The sequence below is a fragment of the Mirounga leonina genome, unplaced genomic scaffold, assembly GCF_011800145.1.
Source record: "Mirounga leonina isolate KUSES-001 unplaced genomic scaffold, KU_Mleo_1.0 Mir_488, whole genome shotgun sequence".
In the NCBI taxonomy this organism is placed as follows: Eukaryota; Metazoa; Chordata; class Mammalia; order Carnivora; family Phocidae; genus Mirounga; species Mirounga leonina.
The window spans coordinates 11,276,265-11,288,494 of record NW_023270777.1 but is presented as its reverse complement, the minus strand read 5'-3'; the positions used below and the strand labels follow the sequence as shown (position 1 = coordinate 11,288,494).

The 12,230-nt window shown below is 47.9% G+C and overlaps 1 protein-coding gene across 4 annotated transcripts in view; it reads right to left on the bottom strand.

Moving 5' to 3' along the window:
- The window catches only part of TOM1L2 (target of myb1 like 2 membrane trafficking protein), a 119,936-nt gene extending 107,780 nt beyond the window's left edge, over positions 1–12,156 (bottom strand). For all 4 annotated transcript variants that reach the window (XM_034989743.1, XM_034989744.1, XM_034989745.1 and 1 more), the window contains exon 1: positions 12,029–12,156. In XM_034989743.1, coding sequence (XP_034845634.1) covers positions 12,029–12,080 — 52 coding nt within the window. In that variant the 5' untranslated portion in view covers positions 12,081–12,156. The remainder of the gene's footprint in view (positions 1–12,028) is intronic.
- Positions 12,157–12,230: the final 74 nt, after the last annotated feature.

The following is a 12,230-nucleotide window of genomic DNA, read 5'->3' as shown; positions in this document are numbered from 1 at the left end:
CTGCTTTCAGCTCAGGTCATGATCCCGGGGTCCTGGGATGGAGCCCCGCATCGGGCTCCCTGCTCAGCGGGAAGCCTGCTTCTCCCTCTCCCACTCCTCCTGCTTGTGTTCCCTCACTCGCTGTCTCTATCAAATAAATAAAATCTTAAAAAAGAAAAAAAAAAAGAAATTTTTATTTGATCTTTGTCCCTAATTCCTGGCACACAGCTCTGAAAATCCTTGGGACTCTCCAGAGCGCTAAGAGTATCTTTTGTATGCTAATTAGATGACTAAAGGCTGGGGCCCCTTGATAGCTCCACAATGGGGGCTGGACATCAGAGGATTGGGAACTTTCAGCCCCAACTCCACCTCCAATCTCCAGGATGAGAGGGGGGCTGGAGAATGAGTTAATCACCAACAGCCAATGATTTAATCAATCATGCCTATGCAGTGGGGTTCAAGGAGCTTCCAAGTTAATGAACGCACTGAGGTGTTGGGAGGGTGGTACACCGAGTTAGGGGACGGAAGCTCTGCGCCCCCTCCCCTCATCCCTCACCCCATGCATCTCTTCCATTTGGCTGTTCCTGCGTTGTATCCTTTATAATAAACTCGTCAATGTAAATAAAGAGTTTATCCTGTGTTTTGTGAGCCTTTCTAGCAAATTCTTTAACCTGAGGAGGGGGTCACAGGAACCCCCAATTTACAGCCAGCTGGTCTAAAAATGTGAAACTAGGGACTGGTGTCTGAATCAGGGACAAGTCTTGTGGGACTGAGCCCTTAACCAGCAGGGTCTGCAACAACTCCAGGTAGTTAGGTCAGGACTGAATTGTAGGACACCGAGTTGGTGTCAGAATTGGCTGCGGTCAGAAAAAAAAAAACAAAAACCCACACATTTGGTGTCCAAAGTGTTGTTAGGGTAAAAACAGCACAGCCCACCCTCCCTGGGCCTCAGCTTCCTCACCTGTAAAAATGGGGGGTTTGGACCAAATGCTGCTAATGCCCCTCTCTAGCTTGAATTCAGTGAGTCTCTGAATTGCCGGTTTAAGAATTTCCAGAGTTGGGGCGCCTGGGTGGCTCAGTTGGTTAAGCGACTGCCTTCGGCTCAGGTCATGATCCTGGAGTCCCAGAATCGAGTCCCACATCGGGCTCCCTGCTCGGCGGGGAGCCTGCTTCTCCCTCTGACCCTCCCCCCTCTCATGTGCTCTCTGTCTCTCTCATTCTCTCTGTCTCAAATAAATAAAAAAAAATAAAATCTTTAAAAAAAAAAAAAAAAAAAAAGAATTTCCAGAGTTAACATGAGGGATTCTCACTCTCTGGAAGCCACTAGCAAATTCTGCTTTCCAACGCCAAGCAACATCATTTCTCAGGCCTCATTTCCTATTTTGACTAATGACGTGCCAGAACTCTGTGATTTCTCCTTTGAGAAGTGGCAAAAAACTCAACAGTGTCCTATTACAGGGCCCCGTCCTTGTCCCCAGCTCTCAAAGATGTGCAGCCCAATTCTCTGAGACGAAGAGAGCAGTCTCTCTCCACTACACTCAATTTTAAGCCAAAACCTGAAACAGAATTTTTGACATGCCTTCCAGACTACAAGGCTGGTGCTTCATGAATGATTAAAACAGCAGCTGGTAATGTCTTAAAAGCAAGTTGGTCAGTTAGACAACTTAACATCTGTTTAAATCCCCTCTCCCCTCCCCCCTCAAGACCATAGTTCCAAAGCAAATCCAAAGAGAAAGTAAATACACAAGTATACACTGGTCTTCCATGACCGAGAAGAGCCTCACTGAGTTGGAAGAAGGCACATCCTTTAACGGAACCCTCAGAAAATGTGCTGGGATGATGAGGACACTTGTGCACTGAATCCCACTAGGACTGAACTGGGTGAATCATTTCTAACATGAAGGCACATCTGCATTGGGGACAACTCCTGCCCAGAGTTTCTGCCTCCAAGTTAATTCTGTGTTCATTCAGTTCCACAAATAATTACTGAGCTTTCCAGCTTAGTGGTTAGGAGCACAGGCTCTAGAGTCCACAGACCTGGGTTCAAGTCCCTGCTCTGCCACTTCTTACACACAGACCTTGGGGAAGGTACTTAGTTTCAAAGCCCTGGTTCCCTGCTCTAGAAAATGTGAATGATGGCTGCTGCAGGAATGAAAGGAAATGATGCACGTAGGTACTTAGCCCAGTTCTTGGTGCAGACTCATGCTGACTAATACTGTTGGCGTCCCTGTTCTGAAGGCACGTGTTAGACTCTCCAGAAAAATCAGGGCATGACGCCACAGGCGACAAAAGGAAAAACAAACTGGACTTCATCAAAATGAAAAACTCCTGTGCATCCACGGAACCCAATCCACAGAGTAAAAAGGCAACCCAGAGAATGGGAGAAAATTATTTGCAAATCATGTAGGTACTAATTAACATGTGACATATCGGGGGAGCTCCTAAAACTCAACAACGATAACCACAACAAAAACCAACCAGATTAAAAACCCGCCAAAAGGACTTGAACCCACATTCCTCCAAAGATATACAAATGGCCAATACGCACATGAAAAGATGCTCATTGTCACTAAAGACTAGGGAAACGCAAATCAAAACCACAATGAGATACCACTTCACACACATTAAGACAGCTACCATAAAGAAAAAAGTAACTAACAAGTTTCCGTGATGATGTGGAGAAATTGGGGCCCTACACACTGCTGGTGGGAATGTAAAAAATGGTGGGAATGTAAAACCACTCTGGAAAATAGTATGGTAGGTCTTCCTCAAAATAGTAAAAACAGAATTACCACATGATCCAGTAATTCCGCCTCTGGGTATATATCCAAAACAACGGAAAGCAGGGACACAAATGGATATCTGTATACCCATGTTCACAGCAGCATTATTCACTGATAGCCAAAAGGTGGAAGCAGCCCAAGTATCCAAAGATGGATGAATGGATAAATAAAATATGGTATAGACAGGGGCGCCTGGGTGGCTCAGTCAGTTAAGCGTCTGCCTTCGGCTCAGGTCATGATCCCAGGGTCCTGAGATTGAGTCCCACGTCTGGCTCCCTGCTCAGTGGGGCGTCTGCTTCCCCCCTCTCCCTCTGCCCCTCCCCCTGCTCGTGCGCACGTGCGCTCTCCCTCTCAAATAAATAAAACCTTAAAAAAATAAAAGTATATACATATGATGGAATATTATTCAGCCTTAAGAAGAAAGGAGATCCTGAAACGTGTTCCAACGTGAATGAATCTTAAAGGTACTATATTAAGTAAAATAAGCCAGTCACCAAAAAAACACATATTGTGTGATTCCACTTATGTGAGGTGAGGATACTGCAAGTCGTCAAATTCAAAGAGACAGAAAGTCGAATGGTTGTTGCCAGGGGCTGGATGTGGGGAGAAATGGGAGCTATCATTTCAAGCAGAGTTTCAGCTAGGCAAAATGAAGAAAGTTCTGGAGGTAGATGGTGGTGATGGCTGCACACCAGTGTGAATGTGCTTAATGTCAATGAACTTTAAAATGGACGGAATGGTAAATTTTGTGTTATGCATATTTTACCACAGTTTTTTAAAAGTAAGTCAATAAATAAGTACAGATAAAAACAGGTACCCTCATAGAACACTTGGTCTAGATGATGCAGGGGAAGCTCTCACGCACAGTAACTCATTGATCCCCTTAATAGCCCTGTAAGATGTATTCTTGTCACATACACACCCCTTCCCTGTTTACAAATCAGGGAAGTGAGTATTACAACAGTTAATGAATTCACACAGGGAAGTCACACTAGAGACAGAAACGGGATCGACTCCACTCCAAAACAAAAAAGTGCCACATGTTGGAAGAAAACAGAGAGAGGCCAGCAGGCATCCCTACTGCTCTAGAATTCCTTGATGGAACTGATGCTAGTTCCGTGGAATTCCCACGTGAAATCAGTTAAGGGCCCTTCTTGTCTAAATGGAAACAGACCAGGCTTGCTGTCTGCAAGGCAATGCGAACAAAAGCCCTAGAGCTTGACTCCCTGCATGTGGAACACGGCTCGGACGACCCTGAACCACGGAAACTTGGGCAAGTTTCTTGGCTCCTCTGAGCCATTTCTTCGTCTGTAAAATAGAGATAATACCACTGACTTACAGGAGTTTTCAGAAAAAAAATATTTTAATGAGATAATGTGTGTGACAGGATGTCTGGAGGATGCTGAAGGATCAGTAAATGATGGCCAGTATTTTGAGCTTAGAAAGATGCTAAAAAATAAGACTGATAGAAAAGAACCTTTGAAGTGAGCCCCTGTGCAGAGCATACTCTGCCACTTTCTGTGAAGGTCATAAGGAAATAGAAAGTACGCATCCTGCCGTGGGGAGCCTCCGGTCTCATTCGGAAGATAAGGCAACAAACACATGACAAGACGTACAATAAATAACCTCAGGAAACTGTACCAGGCAGGATGGAAGCAATCAACAGGTCTGAGTATAGCAGTTGAATGACAGACACTGTGTTGAGGACTTCACACACATTCTCTCATTTAATCGCCACAAAACCCTGGAAAGTTAAGGAATTTGCTATTTTATAGGTGAGGAAAGAGCCAATAGAGATAACAAACATTGTGAGTTCATAGAAGACCATAAACAGGGTGGTCTAGGAAAGCTTCCTGGAGGGGGAGGCGGCACATGCTGCCAGAAAGCAGGCATGCCGACTGGAAGGAGAAGATCAAAGACATTCCGCCAGGTCAGAAGGATTGGTGGGAGCACTAAAATTGGCACCAAGTCTGAAAATGGTCTTTTTATTTTTTATTTTTATTTTTTAAAGATTTTTTATTTATTCATTTGAGAGAAAGTGTGAGCCAGAGGACAGCAGGGGGGAGGGGCGTAGGGAGAAGGAGAAGCAGACTCCCTGCTGAGCAGGGAGGACGATTGCGGGGCTCAATCCCAGGACCCCAGGATCGTGACCTGAGCCGAAGGCACACGCTTAACGACTGAGCCACCCAGGTGCCCCTGAAAATGGTTTTTTTTAAAGGCCCCTCTCGTAGCCACAACAAGCTGGGTCAGGAAAAAAAAAAAAAAAAAGCCTGAATGTTATTTATATCTTTTCAGACTACTAGATTAGCCTAAAAATTCTGAGCGATATATCCGCTAGGTGAAGAACAACAACGTTTAACTAAAGCTCCTCTGGATACTTTACTTACATTCTCTTCTTCACTGTTTATCTGCCCCTCCCCCACCAAGAAAAAACAGGTAGATTACACAGAAATATGCTAAGAGAACTTATACAATGTTGCCATCCAAGAGAAAAATGGAGGGTGAAATACACAAGGACTCCACCCCTTCCACTTATTACAAGAAATGAGAAGAATCTCAACGAGTTTGTAAGAGAGCCTTTTATAGTGATTTTTTTTCTCCTTTGCATTTTTTTGTGCATTTTTCAAACTGTCTACATGGCAATTCTACAGAGAATGTTTAATACCCCAAATAGCCCACTCTAAGCAAGCACAGCCCTTGAGCAAAGCCCTTGTGAGTGCGCTCCTGTTCCTGCACATGGAAAGCAGGGCAGGACAAGGAGCAGGCTGACCCTCACCACACGACCTGTGTTTCATAAGCTGTCCAGGCAGTTAAGGACAAATGTTCTCAGAACACCAGGCCTCTTCCCATGGTCCACCAACCTGCCTCAGCACTTCTCCTCTCTGACCGGGGCACATAGGAAGGGCCCTGCCCCAGACCTCGCAGGAATGGCAGTGCCCGCTCCTGACTCCCCTGGAGGAACCCCCGCTCCACGCAGATGGGGGCTTTGATGGGAAGAGAGAATGACCTTTTGGTGACTTCCAAGGGGAAACCTCCCTGTCTCTGTAACGATATCCCTGCTACTCTCCTCCCTAGAAATCCTTCCTGACTCCCCAGGGCCACCGATGAAAGAGCCCCAACTACTCGGCCAACATTTGAAACCCCCCACCATTAGATCTAACCCTGCCTTTCCAGTCTTACCTTCCACCACTCTCCCTTGCTAAGTCGATAGAACTGATCCTGTTATGCCCTCCCCTCACTTAATAGCAGCCTTTGCTCAGGCTGCTTCCTGTCTCTGCCTAGAGAGAGCCCTCTAAGCCTCCTTCTCCATCCCTACCCATCCATCAAAGCTGTGCTCAGTGGCCACGGCCTCCTGAGTCTTCCTGAGTCCTTCCTTCCTTCCTCAGGTGCTCCTCCTCCCTGGCTGAGGGGAGCAGAGCATAACAGCACACCAGTCCCAGAGCCAGAAGGCTGGATTCTACTCCAGCTCCCTTCCTACTAGCTGTGTGACCTTCTCTGCCTCAGGGTCCCCGTCTGCAAAATGGAGTTCACACAGTACCTTACTCACTGTATTCTTGTGGGGATTAAAAGACTGCAAGATCTAGAAAGCACCTACTTCAGTCTGTAGCACACAGTAAACTTTTTTTAAAAATATATATGTATTTTTAAGATTTTATTTATTTATTTGACAGAGACACAGCGAGAGAGGGAACACAAGCAGGGGAGTGGGAGAGGGAGAAGCAGGCTTCCCGCTGAGCAGGGTGCCCTAGGACGCGGGGCTCGATCCCAGGACCCTGAGATCATGACCTGAGCGGAAGGGAGACACTTAACAACTGAGCCACCCAGGCGCCCTGCACACAGTAAACTTTTACTGTTACTACTGGAGGTAATAACCCCTTCCATCCTCCACTCTCTTACTTCATTTATCTGTCCAATCTAATGCCCCCACTTTTTATCATATCTGATTTAGGTACCTGTCTTAGCTCCCTTACTAAACTGAGCATCCTGGTAAACACTTAGTCTGATATATACAGAGAGGTGATATAGAGCCACTCAATAGATGACAGATTTCTAAATAACCCCATTTATGGTCTATCCATAAGAAAACCCACATCTGGGCGCCCGGATGGCTCAGTCGGTTAAGTGTCTGCCTTCAGCTCAGGTCATGATCCTAGGGGCCTGGGATCGAGTCCTGCATCAGGCTGCCTGCTCAACAGGGAGTCTGCTCCTTCCTCTCCCTCTGCCCCTCCCCCAGCTGGTGCTCTCTCTCAAATAAATTTTAAAAAATCTTAAAAAAAAGAAAAGAAAACCCATATTTACTGTTTGAAGAAAGATAAAGAAGAGATTAAGGGAGCATAACTTTTCATCTGGAACAATAGTTCTCAAAGTGTGGTCCCTGGACCAGCAGCAGCAGTATCACTTGGGAACCCAGAAATGTAGAATGATAGGCCCCAGCCTACACCTCCTGAATCAGAAACTCTGAAAGTAGGGCCCAGCAATCTGTTTTAACAAGCCCTCCAGGTGATTCTGCTGACCCTGAATCATGAGGTCTGCAGAGCAAGAAGCAACATGGCAGCAAAGGAAGAGCACTGGCTCAGGAGAAGATTCCAGGCTTAACTCTGGCACAAGACCTTACACCAGTCTCCTAACTTCTCAGACCTTCAGCCTCCTTCGAAGCAATACCGGGCAACAGTAACACTCAGATAATTAAATACTGTGAGTATTAGGGGCGCCTGGGTGGCTCAGTTGGTTAAGCGACTGCCTTCGGCTCAGGTCATGATCCTGGAGTCCCTGGATCGAGTCCCGCATCGGGCTCCCTGCCCGGCGGGGAGTCTGCTTCTCCCTCTGACCCTCCCCCCTCTCATGTGCTTTCTCTCTCTCAAATAAATAAAATCTTTAAAAAATAAATAAATAAATAAATACTGTGAGTATTACATGAGATCCCACATATAGAAGTTGCCTATAGTAGGTGCTTGATAATTTTAAGCTGCTTTCAATTGTCTTCCTGTGTATCGCACGGGACTGCAAACACAAAATGACCGAGGTGAAAGGGCTTGGCGAATTGCCAAGTGCAATAGCAATCTGAGGCAGAACTAATTATTCTTGGAACAAATAGCCAGGCTGTGGAACACCTAGCATTCCCAGGACATTAGGAAGCAGTTTCTGTCCAACTCCGACCAAGCTACAAGCACAAACTCTGCAACAGAGTATCTGCTTCTTACCCGCCTGTGAAAGCTGAACCTTGAAGAGAGTAATAGAGGATCCTCCCTGCAGGCACCTCACCCCTTGCACAGTATTCCCATCAGAATTAAGGAACTAGTCACTAATCTTTTTCATTTAAGTGAATCCAAACTTTACTCTTGGAAAAAGGATAATGTGAAACCGTGTTCCAGCCAATACAAGGAACTGTCACCACTTGCAGAGCACCATGGACCGGACTTGGGGAAACCCTAGTATGTGATATCCAACCCCCAGTGGTCATGGAGGGTTTAGATTAAGGCAGTAACCTTTTGAAATTTGTTTCAGAAGAGAAAATCCAGAAATAAAAGGCTGTACTTTTTCTTCCTCCACACTTCTTAGCCTCTCAGACTACTGCTCATTCTGCTCTAAATCATGCATTCTACTTGGGAACACCTTCCAGAAGGACAGTGAGGATTGAGGATGGCTACAAGAATACACAGGTAACTGTGTCAGACTGTGGGCTTAGCTGCACCTTCAACCTAATAGCACCAGGTTAGAATGTCCGTGTGAGGCCCCAAGCATGAGAGAAAGTAATAATTACCCTCCCCCTTTCCAACCTGGGCCCAGTAGAACGGTTCCCACAAAGCAGGTGAGAAGAAGGGCCATTCTGCCATGAACGAGGCATTGACCGGAGAAAACGCCGTCGACCTTCACGAGCACATCCGCGCAGTGGGTTTCAGGTAGCGTGCCCTCGGACACTCAAAGAGATCCAGAAATTTGCCAGGAGGGAGGTGAGAACTCCCGACGTGCACATGGACACCAGGCTCAACAAAGCTGTCTGGGCCAAAGGAATAAGGAAAGTCCCATACCGTAAGCGTGTGCGGCTGTCCAGAAAAACATAATGAAGATGAAGATTCACCAAATAAGCTCTGTACATTCGTTACCTATGTACCTGTCATCCCTTTCAAAAATCTACAGTTAATGCAGATGAGAACCAACCAGGCTGTCAGATAAAGATATAAAACCACAACAAAATGGTAATAGTAATAATGACCAAGCCCTGAGACTACCAGCCTTACTAGCACACCTTTGGTGAACATGTTACCTCTACTGAAGCCTCCCTGAGAGCAGCTTTGAAACATTTGTATCCCAGAGCCTGGCACCCACGGGCACTCAGGAGGCCGACTGAACTGGGCTGGTGGGCTTGTTTCAGTGCAAGCCCTAAGCAGCCGTTGACACGTATTATTTTATGAGCGGGTAAAATGAGGGCCAGAGAAGCTAAAAGTTGGGAGTCAGCTAAGCAATGTCATCTTTGACATCACCCCCCGCCCCCAAGAACAGGGCTTTATCCTGGGCCCAAACCCAGCTTGCCACTGTCCCCACCGCCACCTCTGTTCTACTCAGACTGGTGAACACAGATGTGCCCACACCCCCCTCCCTGCCTCATGTACCTGTCCCCAGGCACAGGGTGTCCTCCTCTCTGACTGTGGAATTCCCAGCCACCCTCGTGAGCAGCCCTCAGACTCCAGGAAGCCAATCCTATCTCCCCAGCTCTTCTGAATTCTTCTGGACTCCTAAGAGCACTGACAATCCCCCCTACTCAACTGAGCACTCAACTAGGCGGTGGCCTTCTATTAGTGATCGTTACTCCAAGCATCTCTGCTCTCTCTCTCTCTCTCGACACCAGAAATCCCTTGAGGACCAGGACAGCTATGAAATCTCAGCCCTCCCTCTTCCCAGCTGAGCAGTGGCTTCACTCCTCTGAGCCTCAGTTTCCCCATCTCTAAAGTGGGAAGGACAACAAAACTTACTCCACAGAGCAGCTGGATGAAGCAAGTAATAGCTGTAGATCTGCTCTGTGTAAGCTGGAGCTGCTGCTTTTACTCATCAGCTTTGTTTTATTTCTGTCTCCCTTCTCTCCCGTGAATCGCCTGGCAATACTTTTAAAAGAATACTAACAATACTAAATGCCATGAAAATCACTTTTACACTTCATCACAACGGTACGGAATATACATTAGAACCTCCTTCCATCCTCTAATTTATCTGAACCGTGAAATAAGCTGGGCCTTGCCTGATGACCAACTGGCAATCAGGAGGCTTCATTCTCTTCATGGGTCAAGTGTCTTGTTCTAAGGGCTGGCACTGCTGGGGCCTGTTCCTTCACAGGTCACAGACGGGCCAGTTGCCCCCCATATCCTCTCCCTAACTTAACTATTCTGTTGTTAACAGTGACAGCTACAATTTATTGAGCCTCTACTATGTCCCAGGCAACTGTCATCTCACTTAAACTGTACTACTCTGAGTATGAATCTCTCTCTTTCTCTCTCTCTAAGCAAACTAAGGTTCAGAAGGGTCACACAATTTTCTAGGGTCACGCAGCAAAAAATGGGTAAGGCAAAACTCAACTCAGGCCTTCCTGACAAGCATCATGCTCTTTCCACTCATATGTACCCCCACATCCCTAATATTGTATATTTTTAAATGTCCTTTAACTTCTACGCCTCACCAGCTACCCCGGCTTTTCCAAGGTGTGGTGCTTCCTATTGTAAAGGAGACAGAAAAGAAAACAAATCCCCTCAAGTTTACCAGCTCCCTCCAATAACTGGTTGGGATTCAATACCCAACTGAGAAATGAGGTTTTGGAAAAGAAAGAGCACCTGAGGAAAGGAAAGGAGGAAGAAAATCTACATAAACACGGTAGTCTGTAAAGGTGGGAAGAGACTCACACCCCGGGCCCAGTGTCCATCATCCCTTATCAAAGACCTTACACCACAAAGAAAAGCAAGGCTCCCAAATGGCAGTTAGCTAACAGAAGAAGCCTCAATAACTTCCCAGACCCCACTAACGGCTGCAAAGTAAGCTAGAAAGTAGTAAGTAAATCAGGAAATAAACAAATCACTACAGCCTAAACCAGCCAGGCCCAGAAGGACACCAAAGGTCCCCACTCAAAAGACGTTTTACCAGTCCTTCCACCAACCAGGAGGAACCCAGTTTTAAAAGAAACCGATCAGCATTCTCCGCTAATCAGTTGGCAAAAGTTCCTGTCTTGGGTGAAAAGGCAAGTTGCTTTTTTAGTAAAGAAACCCCATACAGTGGGGTCATTCTGGTGTTCGTTCACATAGCCTTGGGTTTTTCCTTACCCAGGATACCAGTCATCTCTGGTGCCCTTTTCCAGGTGCCCAGAGCCCCCATATAGGATTAACAGGTACTAAGGAGTACCCCTCTCTCTACGCTGTCACCAAAAGACTTCAGCTTTGGGCAAATTTAGTACAGCAGGGAAGCAATAGTCAATATGCAGAGACTAAGGAATATCAAAACTTCAGAACTTGAAGGGACCTAGCGCATCTCACCTCCAAACACCTCATTCGACAGACAGGGAAAACGTCAAACCAGAAAGAGCAGTGACTTGCACAAGGTCATATAGGAAGAGTCACTGGCAAAGCCCCTCCTGGAGCCCAGGCTTCCTGATTCCCAGTCCAGAGCTCTTATCATTAAACAACACGGCCTCCCTTCTTTCCCAGAGGCAGTGCAGGGATATCACCCCCCTGGCAAGATAATCACCCTCTGGGAACCGTTCCCCCCCATCCCAGTCCCTCCCACAGCCTAGCTGAGTTGCAGCTCTAATTAGCAAGTCTCAGAGCAGGGAGTATTCTCTGGGAGGGTGCCCGGTCTGAGGGCTGCTGGTACTGAAAAGAGGGACAAGCATGGAGGAAGACGGGGTGGGAGAACTAGGTCCTGGCGGCAGTGGCAGCGAGACCGTCGGCCTGGATGAGGGCGCACTCGGTGGCATCTCCCACCAGGCGAGGAGGCAAGCCGACCCCAGCAGCCCGCACCACCTCCACGAGCCGGGAGGGGCTGGGCCCGGATCGGGAGGGACGCGCGGAGCATCTCCGAGTCCAAGCTGGGCCTCGGGGAGCCGCCTGGCAGTGTGGCACCGGCGCCGTGAGCGGGCCCAGGCAGCCCGTGGGCAGACACCCGACGGCAAGGATGCCCGGGCGGCCCGTGGGGTGGCACCGGTGCCCGGCGAAGGCCCGCGGTCCTCACCAGCCCCGTCAGTCGCCACCGTCGCCCACCCAGATGGCCCACCCTTCGCGCGGCCTTACCGAGGCACTGCCCCACCGGGGTGCTGAACGGGTTCCCCAGGAGGAACTCCATCTTGAGCGGACAACACGGCAGCGTCCCGGGCCCCCCGTCAGCCGCCCGGGGCCCCGCTGTCCCCCGTCGCACTCCGGACCTGACTGACACTTGCCCCCGCCCCACCCTCCCGCACGCAGAACGCCCGGCCCCTGACCCCACCCCTTGTCG